This window comes from Pinus tabuliformis, chromosome 4_1, assembly GCF_031772625.1.
Source record: "Pinus tabuliformis cultivar Carrire ecotype Pingquan chromosome 4_1, CPIR1, whole genome shotgun sequence".
Lineage (NCBI taxonomy): Eukaryota > Viridiplantae > Streptophyta > Pinopsida > Pinales > Pinaceae > Pinus > Pinus tabuliformis.
This window is the reverse complement of record NC_142303.1, coordinates 806579813-806605613: the sequence shown is the minus strand read 5'-3', so window position 1 is coordinate 806605613 and position 25801 is coordinate 806579813. Positions and strand designations below refer to the sequence as shown.

General features: G+C 40.2%; 1 protein-coding gene across 1 annotated transcript; it reads left to right on the top strand.

Annotated features, from left to right (window-relative positions):
• The first annotated feature begins 316 nt into the window (after positions 1-316).
• LOC149178674 (protein DMR6-LIKE OXYGENASE 1-like) lies at positions 317-1868 on the top strand. The gene is made up of 4 exons (XM_089422196.1): positions 317-530; positions 815-972; positions 1145-1404; positions 1691-1868. The coding sequence occupies exons 1-4, from the start codon at positions 317-319 to the stop codon at positions 1866-1868; spliced, it is 810 nt and encodes a 269-aa protein (XP_089278322.1).
• The last annotated feature ends 23933 nt before the right edge of the window (positions 1869-25801 follow it).

The following is a 25801-nucleotide window of genomic DNA, read 5'->3' as shown; positions in this document are numbered from 1 at the left end:
GTTTACCTGCTAGACTATCAGAATAAATGATATTATAAAGTAAGCGCTAATACCTTGTATACGGGCCAAATCCTCCCTTTGCAATATTGTTTTCATCCGGGACACTTTCTGTTGCAACTGTCAATGTTTCCGTGGTAAAAACTATTGGTTGACCCTACGTATAGCCTCTGTTTCCATTCAGGGCTCTACAGATTGCAATTTCTGCAAGGCGAACTTGAAATTTCTAACTTTGATTAGAAGTCATGCAACATCCGTATGGAAAAAAGATTGTATTCGCAATAACATCAAGAGGAAAGAAAGATGCATGTCCTCTAGAATGGATCTTCACACTGAGACCAATGCTAATGGCGTTGAGAAACTATTGTGCAATGGAATAAACAATGTTGAGGTGAAGAACAAATATATTTTACCTCCCCAGGAGCAACCCAACATGTCTCAGGTATCTTTCTGCGAGAGCATTCCAGTGGTGGATCTGAAACACCTGGATGGCCCTAGCAGAACCACTGTCATACAACAAATCCAACGTGCATGTGAGGAGGATGGCTTTTTCTAGGTACAACCTTCAATCTCCAATGTCCCAAGTTATGATTTTTTTGCGGAAGGGATTGGATTCATGAGGCTTTGAATTTTGAATCTCATGATATTGCAATATAAACTGTTTTGAAGATTTGAATTTTGAATTTTAAGATTTGAATTTTGAATCTCATAATATCTCTCAATAAACTTCCAAAATATCAATTATGAACATTAATTCTTAAAAAAAATTATGTTCAAATTCAGTATTAATATGGGTGAAGTTGCATGATATGATCAGATAGTGAACCACGGCTACCAGAGAGGGTGATGAAAAACATGATGGGAATCGCCAAAGAATTCTTCGAAATGCCAATGGAAGATCATGCATGCCTCTATTCAGAGGATCCAAAGCAACTGGCTCAGCTTGCTACAAGCTTCAATATTCACAAAGATGAAGTCCTTAATTGGAGGGACTATCTGAGACACCCTTGTTTTCCATTACACTAAGTCATCGACTCTTGGCCTAAAAAACCTACAGCCTATAGGTAGCCATTAAACCTTATGTCAACCATTAAAGCAGCAATCATAACTTTTTTGGCTTAAGATAATATTGAAGCTTTTGTTACAGGGAAATTGCAGGCAAGTACGTTGTGGAGGTGAGGCACTGTGTTTAAGGCTGCTAGCTGCAATTTCTGAAGCTCTAGGACTCCATTATGATTACTTGAATAATATTTTTTGGGAACACGGACAACTGTTACTTGTAAATTACTACCCACCATGCCCAAACCCAGATGTTACCCTTGCTTTAAGAAGCCATTCAGACGCAAGTGGCATCACTATTCTAATGCAAGGCGATGTCAGTGGTTTGGAAGTACTTAGAAAAGGGAAGTGGGTTGTTGTAGAACCCATTGCTAATGCCTTTGTTATCAAACGTAATAAGCGAGTCTTCCTCGATTAAAATCAAAATAATTCATGGGCTACATAAGAAACCTCATAAGCTTTTGATAAGTGATCAGTTAAAGAATATTTGTGATGAGTCTGTTCAAAGTATTAATTTTCAACAATGATCAAAAATATTTTGAAAAAGAAGTTAAAATAACAATGATCAAGGATTTCAATGGATCCAACACCACCTTCAAAGCCTCCGTACAGTTGGCTTTAAGCATGTCCGCAGGTTGGCGAACAAAGTGGCTGATTTTCTTGCCAACCAGGGTGTTATCAGCACAGAGATTAAAGTGGCATCAAATTGGCATGAGCTGCCGCAGAGCAGGTTAAAGGAGGTTGTTCAGGAACAGGCAGAAAATGATAAGCTAGAGTTTAAAGATAGAGCCTGGGACCAGGGATCAATTTGACTCAACCTTTGCTTTCAACATCTGCATGTGTCATCATTATCAGATAGATGGTTCTGTGGCGTGGCGGATACCTAGTCTGGCCGCTCATATTCCCAGAGCAAATGAGAGGATGCTCTCTATTTATCGTGGGGATCGAAACGAGTCCCTCAGATCTTCGTTCAGTGACAAACCCCTCATCTATTCAGGGTTCCAGGTTCGGGCAAGGAAGATCCACAAGTGCAGATAGAGCCCTGTTTCTTCCAGCGGACGGTCCTTCAAGATTTTGGAATCTTGGCATGGTTTACCGCCCCCAAGGTGGTTTCTGGATGATTGCACAGCTTTCTGTTGGAAAGCGGTTTTGATGAAAATGCAGCGATGCCACTCACCCTCAAACACATGGTAGGGAGAGGGTTCTGAAAATCGCTCTTCCCCGTTCACTAACATCGGCCCTTCTTATCCCATGCGATATCAACATCATTCGTTGGATTTAGTCAATGACGATCGACAGTTGCAGTGGTTCGTGCAACTTGGGGGGCAAGACTATTATACTTCGGTCTTTTTGATGGAGCGATATCCTCCTCGACCATCGATCTTAATGCTTTTTATTGGACAGCTCAGATGAATAGGGCTTTTCCTAAAGCAATGTTGCTGGTTACTTCACGCGCTTTCCGGAAGCCAGATTGCATTTTTGTTCGTTTTTCCATGGGTTCGGGTTTCTTTGTATAACTATAAGGTTTTGACCTGGAGGTCTTGTACTCCTTGCATGTAAAATTGTTCATTTTTTTTTTGGTTTTATGAAATAGAAGGATCCATACTTGCTTTAGCAAAAAACTAAAACATTCCATTATAGACTGTTCAAGCGAAAGAATACTCACTCTATAATACTGTGTAATCTAGTTCTAGATATCATACTCACTCTATAATACTATGTAATCCAGTTGAGCGATGAAGCTATATTTTTGATAACATGATTGAAGCATAAAACTAACCCATACTTACCACCAACGAAATTCCTACAATCTTGTACAGTTGATAACTGTGGCTATCAAGCCTGCCTGGGTATTCTTGTGGGTATGTTGTCTGTTGAACACATAAAGGTATCGCCATTTCATTAATTGGGCTCTCGATTGATTTATGCATAAGGATTCACATTGTCTAAATCTAAAGTCGTTTCCATTCAAAAGTCTACAGATTCTTCTTTAACAATAGTAAAACTGGGAGATGGAACGCTTATCAAAGCTAAGGTAGCATCTTAAATCCAAACTTATGACTCCCATTTGAAGTAGTAAAACTTGGGCGTAAATTTAGTAATGAATTGAATCCCCTCTTGCTAAACAAAGGTAATATTAATAACCCATATGCGTTGGTTTCTATCAGACACGAATTTCTGTGGTGGTTTCTCTCATACACGAGTACTATTTGGGAACTTTGAATGTGAAACTACTTTGAATGAACATTCAAAATGATTTTATTTATTTATTTTTAAATAATTTTTTATATTGTCTCTAGAGAGACAATAGTTTGAATTATGATTTTATTTTATTTTTTTTAAATAATTTTTTATATTGTCTCTAGAGAGACAATAGTTTTAATTATGGACATATTGTCTCTATAGACACAATATGTTTTTAATCTCAGCTATTGTCTCTAAAAAGACAAAAATGTAATTGTCTCTAAAGAGACACAAATGAAGTTGTCTCTAGAGAGACAAATCAAATTGTCTCTAGAGAGACAAATCAAATTGTCTCTTAATAGACAATAATTCTTGTCTTTATAGAGACAATAATAATATGTGTTCTATATTGTCTTTATAGAGACAAATTTTTGAGACATTATATTTTGAGACATTATATTTTGCCACACCCGCTTAGAGACAATATTTAAGACAATACACAAGTTTCTTTTTGTCTTAAGTTAAGACAATTGACTCAAATATTGTCTTAAATATTGTCTTAAAACCCCCCTACATGTAGTAGTGATATTAACATAAACATCATTTAATTTATAAATTTTCTTTTATAATAAGTAAATAAATAAATATAAATATAAATATAAAGTACCATTTTCGTGAAAGTCTTGAAGTGATTCTATTGTCCCATTAAATTTATAAAAAAAAAAATTATAATAGGTAAATAAATAAAATAAAAATAAATATAAATATAAAATTTAGTTTTTTAAAGAGGTTGGATTTAAAACAAGTGTTTTAAAAATGTTTAATTAATAGGATGACTTTACTTAGAGTTATAGAGTATTTTGAGATAATGATATGTCTCCATAATTTTATTAAATTTAACTAGTTCCTTGACAATCCAAATACATATATTTCTCATATAAAATATAAAAATATTTCAAAAAACAAAACTGAAAATTTTATATAAATTGTAAACTAATAACACATTAAAAATTTTATTATTTTTATATATAATATTTAAATTTAATTATATTAAAATAAAATATTTTTTTAATAATAAAATAATATTATATTAAAATATAACTTTTTACAGTAAAATAAATTTTTATTATCACTTTTGTTACTCTAAAGCGCAAAATTATAATTTTCCCTTTACCATGATAAATTTCTGGCGACTTCATTGTTGTAAAGTAGTTAATCCCGAAATTTTAATAAAATATAAATTAAAAAATATTTTTAATTTATATTTTTTAATTATATAAATTTATTAGAGAAAAAAAAATAAAAATAAAAAATAAAAAATAAAAAAAATTAAGTATTAGGGTCTTTCTTAGTGTATTATATTAAATATCATTTTTTAAATTCAACTACATTAAGAGTCATTCATCTATGACCATTTCCTCGAGAAATAATCGTAACTTGCTAATTTCTCATGATTTTTAAATAGTCCACTTAACATATCATTATATCTAATAATACTCGTTTCAAATTTTATTTTATTTTATTTATTTAAATTATATTTTTTAATATAAAATAAATTAAATTTTAAACACTTAATAAAATATATTAATAAATTCAATTTTAACCCTCCATAAAATAATATATTAATAAAATATATCAATAAATTCAATTTTAACCCTCCATAAAATAATATATTAATAACCGAAACTTATACTTTCATCCCACTTAATTAGAAATAAATTGAAATTTATTAATCGACATGGAAATAAAAAGCACTAAAGTCTTAAAAGCATTTCCCCTAATAAATTGAAATTTATTAATCGAAACGAAAATAAAAAGCACTAAGAGTCTTAAAACCATTTCCCCTAATAACTTGAGGATGAGAATCAATTCAAAAGACAGACACTACGACATTCCATTATTTTTCTACACACGCTGTAAAGATTATTCTATAAAATGCAAAGAATCAGATGCATTGCAGAGAACGCAAGGAATCAGATGTACAGATTGACGGTGACATACAACCTTTCTTGGACACATTTAGTTAGTTGGAGGGAGAGGATGCTTAGTGCTTTGTTTATTTGTCTGGATATGTGGATGTGCTGATGATATATGCACCAAAAATCCAGGCAGTATATGTTGGAACCCGCCGAAAAATATGCACCCACCCTGCTTTAGGGTACCTTTTAATGCCCTGTAAGTTTAGGTTGCGCACCGTTGGATCTAAAATCTTAATCCGATCGTGCCCATCATGAGCTTACAGAGCCGTAAATGCCCGCAACAGGGTGCTTCTTGCTACCCAGCATAGCCGTGATAATTGGAAGGATAAGCTCGCGTGCAGAGCCGTAAATGCCCGCAACAGGGTGCTTCTTGCTACCCAGCATAGCCAAGATAATTGGAAGGATAAGCTCGCGTGCAGTACGTGTGTGGCGTTGCAGTTTCTCGTGCCTTCCTCGACATGTGTTTGCCATGGAGTCGGAGTCGGAGTCGGAGGATTCCATCACACGCCGGCAGCGTTTAACTTCACGGCAAAGTATTGAATTTTGATGGAATCTATTGAAACCTTAATGGATGTAATGCCTGCTACTGCAATGGCAAAACTAGCGTGGTTGATCATGCTCTGGGCGGGTTATCGCCTCTCGATACAAAGATTTTGAGATCAGTCGGTAAATCACGGGCTTCCCAAATTCAGAAGAAAAGAGGTCCCGTTAAAGCTGAGAGCTCAGGGGGCAGTAACCAATTTTGGTCAGGTATTTTCAATTATTCATTTGCAGCTCAATAGTTTTCATTTATAGATACCGAGTTAATCAGGATTTCTGCAGGTTAAAGCCTCCTCCTCTCATAAATAATTTGACTGAATTTGGGGATGAAAAATCTAGATTTTAAAAATTGTAATTACAATAAAATTTGATGAAGAATTCAGATTTTAAAAATGAAATTGGGTAATTTCATAAATCTGGATTTAGTTTCACTTTCACGAGTGATGAAAATTAGTAATTCTCTTCCCTAATTTATAAAAAGATCTTGATTCTGCAAGTTTCCGATTGCTACGCCCATATACCATTCTGCTAGGGTTTTGTCTGTGGCACGAAATCGAAAACAAAAGTTAACGGTAATTTTAAAAATGAGATTGCAGAACGTACAAGCAGCGTGGACGCAGAGTTGATAGTGTTGAGAAAACGGATGCACGAGCTGAGATTGCAGGAAAGAAACTACTCTCCTCCGCAGCACCGCGTGAAATGGGAGAAGTGGTCCGTCACTTATGTTTCAGATGTGTGTGAAGTCATGGAATTGTTGCAAAACAAGTTGATGAACACCAGACCTTGCCTTCTCTGGTAATAATATCGTTAAGCGTCCATGCATCTCTGTTGCTTCTCCTCTCAGCGCATTTGCTGTCGAGCTTCTGACCAAAAACTTTGTCTAACCTGGAAACCGTTATCGACTTAAATAGAAAATATTCTCCACTCTTTATGTCTTTATTCCCATAAAATTGGAAAAAAAAAAAAACCAAAACACTCTGGTTGGGATTATATATATATATATATATATTTTCTTTCTTTCCCCACGAAAAAATCTTAATTTGATTAATGAAAACAAAATTATATGTTGTCGCTGCTTAGAAGAAGTTCATCGTCTAGTTAGAGAGTGATGATCATAACTTCATACATAAATAATCAACTAAAAGGTGAGAGAAAAGTAAAGTTAGACTTTTTTAAGTTTCTTCTTTTCAACACTCCACCATTCCTGTCATGCCCCCAATTCTTTTTTCCTTAAATTGGCCGGGTGCGGCACCGCCTAAATAACCAACTTTCTCCATTGTTAGTTTACCTTACAAACTATGCCTTCAACATTCATTATAAACATGAATTATATTATAAATGTGCGGAATCCATTAATAACAAGATAGAACAGCAATAAGAACACAAGCGTATGCAAGAGAACTTCTTTTATTATGCATATGAGAGAAGATAGTACAATGGCCAGGATCTTGGGCTTGACCGGCGTTCATAACCAAAGTTGGGCGCCCGCCCGTGCAAAGAGCACGGCGGTCACGCCTCAACTCACCCAACAAAACAATATACAACAATACAAGTGTTTGCCCGAACGGGCGAGCGCGCCCGTACACACCCGCACGACCCACAACCAACTCGTGTTCACCACCGAACTCACACCTTCACCCGGTGGGCGAGCGCCTCACTACGCCCTCCACCCGCACCTCCAACCGCCTACACAACCTCGTGCAGCTCGTGCCCTTGCCCGGCAGGCGGGCGCATCACCTATGCGCCTTTTGCTGCGGCTCTACACCTTATGCGCACTTCCTTGTATGCGATGGAAGACCAGCGAAGTTCGACGTCCAAATGAGCATTCATCCCATGTTTTTATATCCACCCAAGTGTGGCGACCTCACCCCCGGCCGACCCACCAAACGCACCCAAGCCGACGTGCTGAAACGATCCGCGACACCCATACATAAGTCGGCTCGCCCTCCGTTGCCACGCCCAGCTCGCCATACAAATAGAGCGCCAATCTACCCGCGCGCATTATTACAACCGTGCCTCGTTGTTGGTCGCCCGTCGCACTTCTGCCTTAGTCGATTTTTGGAGCGAGGAGCGCGCGCGCCCGGCCGCATGACCTCCCCCACTGGAAATCATTGTCACCCTCGACAATCCCGACTGCCTCAGTATCTTCCGTTCATACTTCACAATCTTCTTCTTCCATCTCCAAAGTGAGTCCTCCGATTCCCAGCTTTCCTCCTCCAGTGCATTCTTCCATCTGACAAGATACTCCCGTTTCATGTGGCAACCAATCCCTGTAGTTCTGTAGCTCAAAATCTTATCCAACTCCAATCCTGGCTTGTCCACAATCCCAGCTGGTCCTCTCGGCGGTTCAGCTCTCTCTGGATGATCAGCATCAAGCCTGCATCTCTTCAACTGACTCATGTGAAAAACTGGATGCTTCATGTGCATATGGTGCGGAAGCTCCAGCTCATAAGCAACTTCCCCCACTCTCTTCTTCACTCGGAATGGTCCCTCATACTTCCGTGTCAGTTTGCTCGCAGTCCCCTTGGCTGGCTGAAACTGCTCCCCGGTAATCCTGAGAAACACCATATCTCCCACACTGAAGTGCGCATCCCGTCTTCCTCGATCAGCATATTTCTTCATTCTCCTTGCAGCTTCGTGCAAGCGCAACCGTGCTAACTCCAAGGTCTCATCCCAAGCCTTCATGAACTTCTTCGCATGAGGACTCCTCAAAAAACCTCCTGTCACTACGGTATGCAGTGCAACCGGCATCTGTCCATTCACCAACTCAAATGGACTATACCCCGTCGCAAAACTCTTTTGAATATTGTAGCTAAACTGAGCAATATCCAAGAGTTCAGGCCAATTCTTCTGATCAGCCATCACATAATGCCTCAAGTAATCCTCCAGCAATGCGTTGATCCTCTCGGTCTGCCCATCTGTCTGTGGATGGTAACTCGAACTCATCAACAACTTTGTCCCGACTAACTTGAACAATGTGGTCCAAAATCTGCCTGTAAAACGCGGATCTCTATCCGACACAATGCTCAATGGCATTCCCCAATACTTCACTATGTTCTTAAAGAACAACTCCGCAGTCCGCTCGGCTCCATAAGGCATCTTTGTAGGAACAAAGACAGCATACTTGGAAAAACGATCAACCACGACCATTATCCCATTATACCCCTAAACCTGTGGCAAATGAGTGATGAAGTCCATCGAGACACTCATCCATGGCCTCTCTGGAATCGGTAAAGGCTACAACAGTCCTCCTTGTCTCTGAGTATCCGATTTGTCCTGCTGACAAATGATGCATGTATGTACATACTCCTCTACATCTTCTCGCATCTTCTCCCAAAAGAATCCTCTCTCCAACAATGCCAAAGAACGATGCATCGCTGGGTGGCCAACCCATGGCGAGTCGTGGCACTCCTTCAAAAGGTGCCTCCTGAGTCCAGATGACTTTGGAACATAGAGTCGGTTTCCAAAGAACAAGAACCCGTCTCGTAGAAAGAACTTTCGTGTCTTCCCCTCCTTTATCTGCTTCACTATATTCTGCGCCAAAGTATCAGTTTCAACACTTTCCTTGATCTTATTCTACATCTCTTCTGACATCTGAACTCGACTCCTACTCCTAGCTGCCCGGTCTTCTCCTTCCAATGCTGCAAGTTGTCCCTTCCTGCTAAGGGCATCTGCTACCGCATTGTGCCTTCTCGGTCTATACTCGATAGTCATGTCGAATTCTGCCAAGAAGTCCTGCCAACGAGCTTGCTTCGCAGAAAGCTTCGGTTGTGATGCAAAATAACTTGCTACAACGTTGTTAGTCTTGACAACAAACGGCTTCCCAATCAGGTAATGCCTCCACACATGAAGACAGTGAATGATCGCAGTCATCTCCTTCTCATGGACCGGATACCTCCGTTCTCTATCCTGCAACTTCCGACTCTCGTACGCCACCGGATGCCCATCCTGCATAAGAACCCCTCCTATGGAAAAATTTGAAGCATCAGTGTGTACCTCAAACGGTCTCTCGAAGTCCGGCAACTTCAGTATCGGTGCTGTAACCATCCTCTTCTTCAAGTCATCAAATGCCTCTTGACATTTGTTTGTCCAACTCCACCTCTTGTCTTTCTTCAATAGGTCTGTCAGTGTCGATGTCACCTTGGAGTACCCCTCTACAAACTTCCGTTGGTAGTTGGTCATGCCCAAGAACACCCTCATCTCATGGACATTCTTCGGTTCAACCCAGTCCTCGATCGCCTTCACTCTGCTCGGCTCCATCTGTATGTACCCTTGACCAACAATATGCCCAAGGAACGGAATCTCGATCTGAGCAAACACACACTTAGACTTTTTCAAGAACAACTGATTTGCCCTCAGTGCCTCGAACACCATCGCCAAGTGCTTCTTATGATCCTCCATGTTGTCACTGAACACCACTATATCGTCCAAGTACACTACTACGAACGAGTCCAAGTATGGTCGTAGGACATCATTCATCAAAGTGCAAAATGTAGCAGGAGCATTACACAACCCGAATGGCATAACAAGGAACTCAAAGCTACCATACCTTGTTACTATTGCCGTCTTCTTCTCGTCTCCTTCAGCTATCGGCACTTGATAATACCCATGCCTCAAGTCCAGCTTGGAAAACACTCGGGCTTTCGCAAGCTTATCAAAGCAATCAGCAGCCAATGGCAAACGATACATGTTCCTTACCGTCTGCTTGTTCAGTGCACGGTAATCACAGCACATCCGTAACTCATTCGAATCCTTCTTCCGCTGGAACAATACCGGAGCTCCGTAAGGGGACCTTGAAGGTCTGATGAAACCTGCATCAGCTAACTCCTTTAACTGTTGTTTCAACTCCTCCAACTCAGGTCCTGACAATCGATAAGGTGCTTTAGCCGGGGGTTGCTTTCCTAGCTCAAGCTCAATGCTATGGTCCACTGCACGCCTTGGTGGAAGCTTCTTTGGTAGCTCATCAGGCATCAAATCTGCATATTTGGTCAGCACCTCGGAAATCTCTGCTGGAACAGGCATCCCCACTCCATCACCTTCGACATCCTTGAACATCACCACATATGTCTCCATATCTGATTCCTTCATAGCCTTCTCCAAACTCAGTGCCGAAACATGCTGCACCTTGACTCCCCCCCTTTGCCTATGAGTGGGCAAAGTCCAAGTTTGTGACTATCCAACCAGCACCACCTCATCACAAAAGGGGACAACAATAGCCTTGTTGCCCTTCAAGAAATCCTGTCCGAGTATCATATCAAAGTTGTTCATTTCCATCACTGTGAAGTCCAACTGACCCTTCCAGTCTTTTATCTGCACAAGTACTTCGTGTACCAAACCCGCCACTTTAGCTCTAGAGTCAACTGCCTTAACTTCCACATTCGATGGGAAGATCATCAGTCCAATCTCTTTTGCCAACCGTGTCGTCATGAAGTTATGAGTGGCCCCCGTGTCCACCAGATCTTGAATGGTCTTGCCATGAACCATCAAGTCCACGAAACCCAGATTGTTCATCCACAATTTCTCCATAACTTTTCCCTGCATACATGTCTGTTCTTTGTGTTCATCCAGCAACGGCTTCACTCCCTGTGAACCTGCTCTGATACCAACTGTCACGCCCCCAATTCTTTTTTCCTTAAATTGGCCGGGTGCGGCACCGCCTAAGTAACCAACTTTTTCCATTGTTAGTTTACTTTACGAACTACGCCTTCAACATTCATTATAAACATGAATTATATTATTAATGTGCGGAATCCATTAATAATAAGATAGAACAGCAATAAGAACACAAGCGTATGCAAGAGAACTTCTTTTATTATGTATATGAGGAAATAGTACAATGACCGGGAGCTTGGGCTCAACCGGCGTTCATAACCGAAGTTGGGCGCCCGCCCGTGCAAGAGCGCACGGCGGTCACACCTCAACTCACCCAACAAACAATATACAACAATACAAGTGTTTCCCGAACGGGCGGGCGCGCCCGTGCACACCTGCACGACCCACAACCAACTCGTGTTCATCATCGAACTCACACCTTCACCCGGCGGGTGGGCGCCTCACTACGCCCTCCACCCGCACCTCCAACCGCCTACACAACCTCGTGCAGCTCGTGCCCTTGCCCAGCAAGCGGACGCATCACCTATGCGCCTTTTGCTGCGGCTCTACACCTTATGCGCACTTCCTTGTATGCGATGGAAGACCAACGAAGTTCGATGTCCAAATGAGCGTTCATCCCATGTTTTTATATGTGCCCAAGTGTGGCGACCTCACCCGCGGCTGACCCACCAAACGCACCCAAGCCGACGCACCCAAACAATCCGTGACACCCCTACATAAGTCGGCTTGCCCTCCGTTGCCACGCCCAGCTCGCCATACAAATAGAGCGCCAATCTGCCCACGCGCATTATTACAACCGCGCCTCATCGTTGGTCACCCGTCGCACTTCTACCTTAGTCGATTTTTGGAGCGAGGAGCGCGCGCGCCCGGCCGCATGACCGCAAGGTGTTACAATTCCCCTTGAGATGGCGTAGTAGATAGTTAGCTGATTTTCTTCTATTCTTGTGGTTTCCTTGTTTGAATCTGAGTTATCGGAAGCATGTTAACTTTTTATTCTTGCATTTTCCTTTGCTTCAGATATTCTAATTAGCTGATTTGTGGGGCCTTGTAATTATGTTGGTATGTGTGCCTTTCCGACTTGTTCTTCATTTTCTGGTATGTGTTGTTCTTCCTGATTCGAAGTGGTGGGGTCCTTTTTTGCTTTTTCTTCTTCTTCTTCATTTGATTAGTTTGGGGGAATTGCCATCCTTTTGGTTTCCTCCATATTTTCTTCTTTCTTCGCTGCGCTTTCTTGGCAGCAGGGCACGTATTTTGTAAGTGTTATGTTCGGCAACATATTCTGCATCTAAAGTTGTGGTCTCGAAATCCAGGATTTGAGTCTAGCTTTGCTTGTTGTGTATCAATTGAATGCGATCCAGTAGGCCTTTACTGAGATCCACTTCCACACATCTACCTACAAAAGTATATATTCATTCTTCCATCAATTGTTCACCAGTCTTTATGTATCATCCTAAGATATTTCCAATGGTTTCTAGCACTTGATTATGCCAGAAGTAACCTTACTCAAACCGGCATCTTTGATACAATCATGGTGTTTGCATCAAAATCTTGAAACCATGGAGTGATGAAAAGTCTAGTCGATCCCCAAAACCATGGGCTTTCCTGTAAGATAATGTCTCTGTGTTCGGATGATGCAAATTTTACAATGAAGAAGCCTTTGGAGCAGAGGTGTATCTCACAATTTGTTGTCCAATTTGTGAACATCCAATGAAACAGTTCTATTGGTTTTGGCTAAAAACTATTAAATCTACATATGAGGGCTTGTGTAGAAATCGTTTGTTTCTGGCAGTTCTATATTCTGTTGTGGAACATAATTTGTCTATTCCACGATGTATGGATTGGGAGTATTAGGCGTCTGAGTTGAGCTTGTTGTCGCTGTCGATTTTCCTTGAGGACGTTTTTGTATGAGAGACTAGCTTTGTTATGTTCATGATTCGGTGTTGTTCCTTTGGGTGATTCGGTGTTGTTCCTTTGGGTAATTTAGATCTAGCAACACCTCTTGTTACTTTGGATTTACTTGATTTACTTGATGCCCCTACTCCTCTTAGTCTCAGATTGAGAATGATGGAAGTAGAGGAAGGAATAATTTAGATCTAGCAACACCTCTTGTTACTTTGGATTTACTTGATGCCCCTACTCTTAGTCTCAGATTGAGAATGATGGAAGTAGAGGAAGGAATATCGTAGTTGTGTATAGTTCGTTCATCCTGTAAAAGTTTAACACCAACCCCGTATATCAGGTTTTGTAGCTGGTATGGATATTTCAGTGTATTCATAATATTCAGAATCAGGTGGAGTACCTTGTATCCAGGCCACTGTAAATTTGCTTGTCCGGGTTTTTATAAAAATTTGGTAAAGTTTGTGATCTTCCTGTTGGAGGAAATCGAACCCCTTGTATGCAGCGATCTGCGAGTCTGAGACAATATCCAAACCCTGTAACCTTGCAGCATTTTGTATTGTGTCGATCTGCATAAAAGAAGTGCTTGCCATCTTCTTTACCTTCGCTTTCGCATTGCCACAGATCGAGTTCGCCTCCATCCGCTCATTGCCGCAATCCTCTGCCATTTCCTCCCAGACATTGCGTTGTGGTAACACTCGGATCCAAAAAAACGTAATACACATTTGCCCATATCAGGGGTAGATCTGCTGCATAGAACTCTAGTTCTGGATCTGCTGCATAGAACTCTAGTTCTGAGGGATCTGCCCAAAACGGAGACCAATCTATTACCAGGTGCACCAGATCTGGGGCCTGGCCACTTATCCCCAAGAAAAAAGCCAGATCTGTCCATAGCGAGTGCCGATCTACCACTATGGAGCTAGCTAAGATCTGTATCTAAGTTCCCCGAGCATCGTAGAAAACGAATGTGAAGAAGTCTACCGAACTCCTCAGAAGACCCTCCTTTGGAGCTAAGATCTGTATCTAAGTTCCCCGAGCATCGTAGAAAACGACCGTGAAGAAGTCTACCAAACTTCTCAGAAGACCCTCCTTTGCATTTTAACTTAATGAGTCAGCGGATCGATAAAGGACAAAGCCAAATCGAGTATATCCTTACGGTTCTAGCCTGTGCGAGGACCGATATAGCTTCTGGGTGCTCAGATCTGATAGGATATGGCCCGATCCATGGACAAATCTTCGATCCAGCAAGTGAGCAATCATCCCTTGCCAATGGAAGAACCTTTCACCCTCTGGAAGATCATGCTCTGGGTCATGGCGATTTCTAAACAACAGTTGTTTGAAATACACTACAAAGCCACCTTCAGATCTACTGTGGAGGCATTGAATTCTCGTCTTGTGATTCATTGACGCCCAGATCGCTGAGCCGGCGCGTAAAACAGCTTCAAATACCCTCACCATCCGCTCCGTCCTCGCTTGCTTCCTGGAGTGTCGATCACGCGTTACACGTATATTGTACGGCAGCTCATTCCTTTTAAAATAATGGAAAAGAAAATATTATATTTCACGAGGGCAGTTAAATGCATGAGAACACAAATTATCAGTGTAAAATTATATCATGATTTATGATCTAAATTTATGACAATGATAAAAGAATTTTGCTTTACTGAATAAATTAGCATTATTCTACTTACCATTTGAGAATATTTGATTTTATGTAATGGGATCTGCTTTTAAGAGATTAGCATTATACTGGAGCGAACTTCATATTTCAAAAACATATTGAAGTTATCCAATTTCATACATTGGCATTACACTTACATTCAAACAAAATATGGACGCAGACATAATGCATTAGATTTATTGCCAATATATTTAATCAAATGCTTAAATATATTTAATCAAATGCTTAGTACTAGCTTTTGATCAAATGCCACATTTGAGTTTTTCAACCAAATACGAAAAAGAGGCTTCAAGCCATTTACTTACCCTTGATAAGGTTACTGGAAATGGATCAGATGGATTCTGTTACAAACCTGTCAACCTATTAGGAGACAAAAGCATTCAAAATCAGTCCTTGAGTGCATGTTACAGGTATGCAGTGGCAGTTAACTGCTAGATACAAATGCTCCTATGGACTCTTCCGGATTTTTTTTATTTTCTTTTGAAAGTCTGAAGGCTACTCACCTAGTTCTCTCGGTTGGCTCTTCAGAGTCATTAAATATTTGCTATTTGACATTCAAAGAAGCTGCCTGCTTCCTCGAAGTCAAGGACATCCTAAAGAAACCAAAGGTGTGCAGGACAAGCATGAACGCCGTGCCTTTCATAAAAGCATTTTTCATGGATAATTTTTTATGTTAATAGTTTTAATAAAAATGTGACTTATATCGTCTCCACAGTAAAACAAAATATATTATATAGCTGACACAAGCAGAGCTCGTGCGTATTCAACCTAAGACTTGTTGTTCTTACAATGGGTCAGTATTCAAAGCAGAAAATACCAAGCTCACATAACAATTTTGTAACTTATCATTTAATAAATCATCCCTGAAAGCATGCTAAAAAATCAATACTTGATGATCATTCAGCATATCAAGAACACCAAAGCAAGCTGAGATGGACAGAAAAAGAAAAGATACAAGCTTTCCATTTATACCCGGTCAAGGAATCCAGGAAAAAAGGAAAATGAAATATAATTGCACCATGGTGCACTGATTAAATCCAGCCATAAAAGGAAAGAACCTAGAATTATGGCAAGAAAGCATACACCAACACATTCTGCATTACATCACTGATAAATAAAGCACAAACAAAATTTTTGGAATTATTTGGGAATTATGTTTTAAATCAAAAATGCCAAGATTTTTTGTTGAAATCTAATTTCAACTCCGTGCGTAACCCACCCAAAACCGCCAAAGCAAAACCGGAAACCTGCTTAACTTTCTCGGACCGCCTACCAGCGAAAAGCTGTTTCCGTATATGCGGCTCCGATGGGATTTGGTGCAGACGCGTGTCATTGCCCTGACGTAACGCAACGTCATTTTCTCGGGGGTTAAAGTCCTGCTGCAAACTGCCCTCCGATATTCACCACCGCCGTCCGATCAGTCTGATCGTCCTCCGCCGTTGATCTCTGAAGCTACATACGGCCTGCGGCAAATCACTGGTTTGCGTGGCGTGTGAGGATTTCCGTTGACCGCCGTGGAGGAAACGCTGAGCCATTTAATGCATTTATGAAGGTTGGTGGAGGCCCGCCTTAAATAGTTATGGGCATTTACGAAGTTTTGGTGAGGCATTTTTTTAATATGGGTATGGGCACAAAATATATTGCTTTTATATTAGGTGTGTGCGTTGACCATTATGTATTACAATGAAAAGGTGTATAGTAGTGCGTAGAAATAAAACATGAAATTGTATTGTGATATGTTTTTTTTGCGCACGATGTATGTGCGTGGTTTTTTTTATGAGGGTTGTAATTGTGTTGAGCATTTTTTTTATGAGAGCTGGGGGAGCGTTTTTAAAAAAAGAGAGAGTGCACAGCAGTGCATGAGGGATATAGCGTAAAGTTATTGTTGCACATGAGAGTGGTGTAACGCGCAGCAACGAAAGAGCAGGGAGTGCTCAGAATGAAGACCAGCATGTGAAGCAGGGGAAGATATTGCACAGCAATGCATGGATCTTTTTTAATGTATTGGGTATGCATTGAAATGCAGGAGAAAAGAGTGTTCAGGTATTTTTTGAGATTGTGAATGTAATGAAAAGTTTACTGTATGTGTAAAATAAATTTACAGCAGTATGTGTAAAATAGTTTTACACCAGCAAATGTAAAAATGGGTTTTACTGCAGTAAACCCAGCACAGTAATTTCTCAGGTGAAAACAGAGTTTTGATGGGTGAATGTAAGTTTTGGTAAATCCCTCTCAGCAAAGAGGATGAATGTTGTTTGAGGCTTTATATTTTAATCAATAGAAATGTTTTTTATGGCTGTGTAATACTGTGTTCAGTCAATTTTTATTAAAAGGCTTCCATGTGCAAAAGGTCCTGGAACAGTGGAAACAGAGCATTGGCTCTGTGGTGTCTGTGTGTTTGGTTTTGGTATTTTCCCGTTTAAAAATTCCCATCAGTGGTATCAGAGCTAGTCCAGGCTCCTTGATGGTGACAGAGCTGGTTCAGGCTCTTTAAAAGTGTCAAGGAAGCTGAAGGAAGGTGTTGTTGCAGCAGTCAAACCTCTCCAGCAGTGTGAAGCCTCAGTGAAAAGGATTAAGGTATTTCTCAAGTTTTTTTTTAGTTATTATTGAAGACAGTCAGTTGTTTTAAAGAAAACACAGTCAAGGATTTAAAGCCTAGATAAGAATGGCAAGGTCAAAGAAGAAAGCCTCCAAGCCTGTTAAAAATGTGTCTCCCTCCTCTACTAAACTAGAAGGGAATCTATTTGAAAGCATTGTATTTGAGGTTCCAAAGTTTGATGGAAACTTTGATGTATGGGAAATAATGATGAGGGCTTTCCTAATGTCTGAGGGGATTGAAGTCTGGGAGTCAGTGATTAATGACAGCAAGATGGATGAAGAATCCATGGAGTATGATGCACAAGCAGTAAAACTAATCTTGGATGGACTCCCTGATTCTGTGAAGAGGAATCTAGGAAAATATACATCAGCAAAGGATATATGGGACAGTCTGCATGACCTTCATGCAAAGGGAGCACTGACCATGACAATGGGTCAAGATGAACCCATAATAGAAGCTGAGAATGAGAAGCTTGACCTCATCAAGGTTCAAGTAAAAGAAAGGGATGAAGAGCTTGCCAAGCTCAAGAAGGAGCTGGATCAATGCAAGAGGAAGCATCATGAAGAAGTCATGTCTATGACAAATCAGTTGAACAGAGCAAAGAAGCAAGCAGATGTCTTGACAAGTGAACTTGAACAAAGACACAAGAGAGTGAATAAGCTTGTGGAAGAGATTGGACAATATAAGGTAGAGGTCTCCTCCCTTAAGTCCGAACTACAAGAAGCCAGGAAGCAGGCACAAGGAGCTGAAAAGAAAATGAAGAGCAGTCAAGCAAAAGATGAAGAAATCTCCAAAATGAAGACAGAGATTATCTCCTTCAAAATAGTAGCAGCTGAAGCTACTCGTAGCAAGGAAGAAACTGAGGAACAACTAGCAAAGAAAAATAATGAATGTGAAAAGTTAGAAGAAGAGATTGTCCTCCTCAGGAAGAAGGTTGAAGGGATGAACAAAATCATGAAGAGCTCTCAAGCTCTGGATGACATGCTCAGCTATCATAGATCTCCATTTGATAAATCAGGACTTGGGTATGTAGCTGAATCCTCAAACAAGGATGAGGATGCTTTAAGCAGAGGAGATGTGAAGAAGCCAGAAAGAGATGGTGATGCTCCTAGTTCCAGCAAAGGCAAGGAGAAAAATGAAGGCAGCAATAGAAGAGATCCTGCTCCAAGTAGAAAACCAGCTCCAAGAAGAAATGTAGCTGATGGCAAAGAGACAAGAGGCAATGGTGATCATCAAAGGATCTCAAGGCAGCAAGGCTTCAGAAGTACATCAAGGAAACCTCCATCTCCCAGGTACCAAAGTTCATTTTATGGTTATTGTTATGCTTGCTCAAACTTTGGTCATATGGCAAAAGACTGTAGAGTATTTCATGGAGATAAATGTTGTGGTCTTCGACAACCTCCAAGAAACAATTTTAGAAGAAATCATGAAATGTCATTCATGAAAAATGTAGAATGCTTCAAGTGTCATAACATTGGGCATATGGCACGTGACTGTAACTTAAGATGGGCTGCTATGCAAGCCAGACCCATGCAAAAGAAGAATGTTACACAAGTATGGAGAAGAAAAGAAATACAGTGTGAAAGCCCCTTAAGCAACGCAGCTGATCTAAGTTTGTTTTGAGAAAACTTGCCAAAAGAAGACAAGCATACATTAAAGGGGAGCTTGTAATTTTTGTTTGCTGAACTGTATTAACAGTCATTTGTTGATGGAGGATGTATTGCAGCGCAGCAGTTGCAAATGAAATCTTTGATAATCCCTCTAAAAGGTAATATGCAGCAGTGATGAAATCAGCAATGTTTTTTTTGTTTTGTTTTTATGCAATATGCACAGAAATGCATAAAGAAGAAAAGATGGTAGCGCTCAAATGTAAAGTGCAGCAGCGCAATAAGAAGTATGCAAAGCAAGAAGACCCTCACAGCAGTGGGAAAACAGAACATAAAACAGCAGTTTGGGAATTTTTTTTGGAGCACATGGATTAGAATGAACAGCAGTTTAAAATTCTTTTTGTGGTGCACATGCATTGAAATGCATAGCTATGGAAGGTAGTTTCCTTCTATGAAAAGTGAGAAAATATATTCACAGCAGAGTGAGTATAATACACAGCAGATGGAAATGTTTTGTATTGGGAATGAAAATGCAAAACAGTGAGAAGAAAATGAGAAGAAGGCAAAACGCAGTAGAGCGTAAATGCCCAGTGGCTGAGAATGCAATGGAATTCTTTCACACAGCAGTAAAAAAAATGTAATTTTTTTATGCAATGCAGCATGCAAAGAAATGCATAAAAAATAGGGGCAGCAGACTTTTAATGCACATGGGTGAATGATAATGTGTGGCAGCAGAAAAATGAAAGGAATTGCACAGCAGTGCATTGTGTTAAAAAAATGAAACTGAAGATTGTGTAAAGCAAGGGTGCAATAAGAAAAGGCAACAGCCCGTGTTTTTTTTTGTGGAGAATGAAGTGCCAAGAGTATGGGCACACAGCAATATGATGAAACAAAAGGCAACGACAGTGCAAATTGCAGAGGCAATGCAGCAGCAAGTGTATGGACAGCAGCAGCTTGAAGAAAAGTTTTCCCATCGTGAAGAAGGAGAAGCACACAGCAATGCAAATGTGAAAAATGCAGCAGCAAGAAGTTTTGAACAGCAGCACATGCAAAAGAAATTTTCCTTACAGCAATAAAGGTAAATGTAATGAATTTGTTGTTCATTGAATTGAAATGCAATATATGCAACAGCAGTGTGTGTAAATTTGCAAGTTGGGACAGTGTAATTGTTCCAGAAAAGACAGAGTATTTTGTCTTTGAAAAGTGCACAAGCAGTGCAAGTGTAGACACAACAGTGTGGGGTAGACACAGCAAAGAAGATGGCACAACAGTGCAGCAGAGAATATGCAGCAGCATAAAAGAACAATGTAATGAGTTTGCACACACAACAGTGCAATGATTGTTTGTTTTGGAACTGCATTTGCAGCAGTCATTTGGTGAAACCCTCTGTTGAGAGGAAGATGCTTTTTAGCATTGTTTGGTAAATCCCTCTGTTAATGAGGAAGGTGCTTTTCAGCACAGTCATTTGGTGAAACCCTCTGTTAAAGAGGAAGGTGCTTTTCAGCACATTGTCATTAGTGAATCCCTCTATTAAGAGGAAGATGCTTTTTTAGCATACACATGGTGAATCCCTCTATCAAGAGGATGATGCTTTTCAGCATAGTCACAGGTGAATCCCTCTGTCAAGAGGAAGGTGCTCTTCAACACATTGTTATGGTGAATCCCTCTGTTATGAGGAAGGTGCTCTTAAGCACAGTTTCAGGTTAATCCCTCTATTAAGAGGAAGACAACTTTGTTTGTTTGTGGAACTGCATCAGAAGCAGTTGGTGAATCCCTCTATGCGAGGAAGATTGGTGAACCCCTCTATGTGAGGAAGATGTCTTTGTAACAGCAGTTGGTGAATCCCTCTATGAGAGGAAGTGTCTGGGTATGTTTGAACGCCCAGCAGTTGAAATTAAAGGGGAGTGTTGAAATCTAATTTCAACTCCGTGCGTAACTCACCCAAAACCGCCAAAGCAAAACCGGAAACCTGCTTAACTTTCTCGGACCGCCTACCAGCGAAAAGCTGTTTCCGTATATGCGGCTCCGATGGGATTTGGTGCAGATGCGTGTCATTGCCCTGACGTAACGCAACGTCATTTTCTCGGGGGTTAAAGTCCTGCTGCAAACTGCCCTCCGATATTCACCACCGCCGTCCGATCAGTCTGATCGTCCTCCGCCGTTGATCTCTGAAGCTACATACGGCCTGCGGCAAATCACTGGTTTGCGTGGCGTGTGAGGATTTCCGTTGACCGCCGTGGAGGAAACGCTGAGCCATTTAATGCATTTATGAAGGTTGGTGGAGGCCCGCCTTAAATAGTTATGGGCATTTACGAAGTTTTGGTGAGGCATTTTTTTAATATGGGTATGGGCACAAAATATATTGCTTTTATATTAGGTGTGTGCGTTGACCATTATGTATTACAATGAAAAGGTGTATAGTAGTGCGTAGAAATAAAACATGAAAATGTATTGTGATATGTTTTTTTGCGCACGATGTATGTGCGTGGTTTTTTTTATGAGGGTTGTAATTGTGTTGAGCATTTTTTTTATGAGAGCTGGGGGAGCGTTTTTAAAAAAAGAGAGAGTGCACAGCAGTGCATGAGGGATATAGCGTAAAGTTATTGTTGCACATGAGAGTGGTGTAACGCGCAGCAGCGAAAGAGCAGGGAGTGCTCAGAATGAAGACCAGCATGTGAAGCAGGGGAAGATATTGCACAGCAATGCATGGATCTTTTTTAATGTATTGGGTATGCATTGAAATGCAGGAGAAAAGAGTGTTCAGGTATTTTTTGAGATTGTGAATGTAATGAAAAGTTTACTGTATGTGTAAAATAAATTTACAGCAGTATGTGTAAAATAGTTTTACACCAGCAAATGTAAAAATGGGTTTTACTGCAGTAAACCCAGCACAGTAATTTCTCAGGTGAAAACAGAGTTTTGATGGGTGAATGTAAGTTTTGGTAAATCCCTCTCAGCAAAGAGGATGAATGTAGCAAAGAGGATGAATGTTGTTTGAGGCTTTATATTTTAATCAATAGAAATGTTTTTTATGGCTGTGTAATACTGTGTTCAGTCAATTTTTATTAAAAGGCTTCCATGTGCAAAAGGTCCTGGAACAGTGGAAACAGAGCATTGGCTCTGTGGTGTCTGTGTGTTTGGTTTTGGTATTTTCCCGTTTAAAAATTCCCATCATTTTTCAATATGTTCAAATATCAAAATTACATCTGCCAAAAATCAAAACAGATGGATTTGCCAACAGGGCATAAGTTCACTGGTGAGATCAACAGAGTGGTAAGCCATCCCCTAGGGTTCACTTCTCACTGTGGTCTTTTCCCACCCAAATGGCACATCTCAAAAAGAGACGAAGGCAGGTGCTAATCTCAAGATGATTTTGGTGGAATAGTTGCCCCTCAAACCTGGTATGAAGGCTGAAGAAAGTTCAAGTTGTGCAGTATCGGCCCCCAACCTTGGGGTGTGTTTTCTGAAGCAACATCCCAATAGAAGAAATAACAGATAGATAGGATAAAGGTAGCTCAGAAAAACCCCTGCCTTATCTCTTTCTATAAGCAGGACACTGTTGTAGGACATTAACAAACCTTAGAATTAGGAAAGGCTAGAAACTAAATTACTTTGCATTACTTCCACGTTTTCTGATAGATATAATCCTACCTTCCAGTGGCTAGTCAAGCCCTTGCATTTGCAATAATATAATCTTACCTTCCAGTTACTCGTTAAGATCCTGGAATCACTTTTAAGTTTTTCAATACGTCTTACAATGATACCTAAAATGTATGTTTTTTTAATATCACACCTCAATAATACTTGAAATGTTTATGGTTGACATAAATCTGCAATTTATACCAAAAACGTCTATGCTTGAGAATTTATAAATCAATAATACCTAAAACGTCTATGCTTGACACATAGATCTGCAATTTATTTTCTGCTCAAGTGTATATGTAACCTAAAGTTGTTAGGTCTATGCAATAGTGTTTATTAAATGCACTCATCCTTTACGTTACTTCACGAATAGTTTGATTCGGATGCATTGAAAAATGTCCTGCTATGTATAGCATAATCCTTCATTTACCATGGTGTTACCTTTTGCCACATAGGCAGTCTAATTTTCGCTGACACTCTCCAGGGTTGATCTATGCATAGCAGTGTAAGTATAGTTGATCTAACATATAGAAATTATTAAGCATCATATTGAGACTTGGCAAAACTTGACACGTGAAACATTGATCAAATCATTCAAAGTTTAAATGGAGTATCGCTCCTATATAGGAATCATAAGTTCAAGTTAAAAATCAGTTTCAATTCGCAAGATGATCTTAAATAACTGGTAAATCACAACTGGCAATTGATTTGGACATAAAGCACAGCTCCTAGTACTAGCTTTTGATCAAATGCCACATTTGAGTTTTTCAACCAAATACGAAAAAGAGGCTTCAAGCCATTTACTTACCCTTGATAAGGATACTGCCAATGGATCAGGATGGATTCTGTTACAAACCTGTCAACCTATTAGGAGACAAAAGCATTCAAAATCAGTCCTTGAGTGCATGTTACAGGTATGCAGTGGCAGTTAACTGCTAGATACAAATGCTCCTATGGACTCTTCCGGATTTTTTTTATTTTCTTTTGAAAGTCTGAAGGCTACTCACCTAGTTCTCTCGGTTGGCTCTTCAGAGTCATTAAATATTTGCTATTTGACATTCAAAGAAGCTGCCTGCTTCCTCGAAGTCAAGGACATCCTAAAGAAACCAAAGGTGTGCAGGACAAGCATGAACACCGTGCCTTTCATAAAAGCATTTTTCATGGATAATTTTTTATGTTAATAGTTTTAATAAAAATGTGACTTATATCGTCTTCACAGTAAAACAAAATATATTATATAGCTGACACAAGCAGAACTCGTGCGTATTCAACCTAAGACTTGTTGTTCTTACAATGGGTCAGTATTCAAAGCAGAAAATACCAAGCTCACATAACAATTTTGTAACTTATCATTTAATAAATCATCCCTGAAAGCATGCTAAAAAATCAATACTTGATGATCATTCAGCATATCAAAAACACCAAAGCAAGCTGAGATGGACAGAAAAAGAAAAGATACAAGCTTTCCATTTATACTCGGTCAAGGAATCCAGGAAAAAAGGAAAAGGAAATATAATTGCACCATGGTGCACTGATTGAATCCAGCCATAAAAGGAAAGAACGTAGAATTATGGCGAGAAAGCATACACCAACACATTCTACATTACATCACTGATAAATAAAGCACAAACAAAATTTTTGGAATTATTTGGGAATTATGTTTTAAATAAAAAATGCCAAGATTTAACTGGAAGGCCCTGGAGACAATTACAGTCAACTTCCCCAAAAGGCATTCCAGATTTATGCCAACTTTGGAGCAATCACTTGATGGGCCAGAAAGTAGCTGAATAATCCCAGTCAATTCTGGCAAGTTATCTTTTGAAAATGCATCCTTGTGCGTCAATTCTGGCAAGTTATCTTTTGAAAATGCATCCTTGTGCGACATCACCAGATGTAACTCCAAAGCAACACTGCAACTGCATGCAATGCCACAACGAGGGCACTTGTAAGTCTGGTCAGCAAATCTTGCTACCTTGAAACCACGACTCATGCACCGTTCATGGGTTCATCGCGAGTCTCTTTTTGTTTCAGAATACAGGGACTTGGTTTATTTGCTTAATTATTTATGATTAAAATGACACAGGGTTTGAATGAATAAATAAATGCTCGGTGATACCAAATGCTACCTTGAAACCACGACTCATGCACCGTTCATGGGTTCGACGTGTTGAACGTGCCTGGTTTTTGCCTGGCTGGTGCAGGTGGTGAGCTGCAGAGCGTCGAAGTGAGTTTTTCCGTTGTGCTGGTGTGGTGAGCTGCAGGCGCGAGTCAGCCCGTTCTGTGAGTTTTCGGAGTGTTCTGGTGACCTGGTGAACTGCAGGGGAGGGAGCTGCGGAGTGCCAGGTCGAATGAATTGGTTAGGAGCAGCGCGCGAAAAACCAGAGTTCGAATTGAAATTTCGGAATTAACTCACATCTTCCTGTCAGACGCAGTTAATGCGGGCGGTGGCGGAGCTCGCGGTGGCGGAGGTGGGCGGAGGTCGCGTAGGGTGGCGGAGGGCGGAGGAATTGTCCGGTGGCCGGAGCGGAGGTTTTTCCGGGCGACACGGGAAACCGGACAATTCCTCCGCCTCGCTAGACTACTCCGTTTTCATTTATAGATACCGAGTTCAGAAGGATTTTTTCAGGTTAAAGCCTCCCTCTCTCCTACATAATTTGACTGAATTCGGCCATGAAAAATCTGAATTTTAAAAATGAAATAACAAAAGAATCTGAAAATGAAGAATCGAGATTTAAAAAAATGAAATTTCATAATTCTAATTACCCTAAATAGATTTAGTTTCAGTTTCACTCGTAATCAAACTTAGTAATTCTCTTCCCAAATTTGTAAAAAGATCTCTGATTCTGCAAGTTTCTGGTTGCAACACTCATAGTTTGTACCATTCTGCTAGAGTTTTGTCCGTGGTACGGAATTGAAAACGAAAGTTAACGGTAATTTTTAAAAATGTGATTGCAGAAGGTGCAAGCAGCGTGGACACCGAGTTGCTAGTATTGAGAAAACGGAT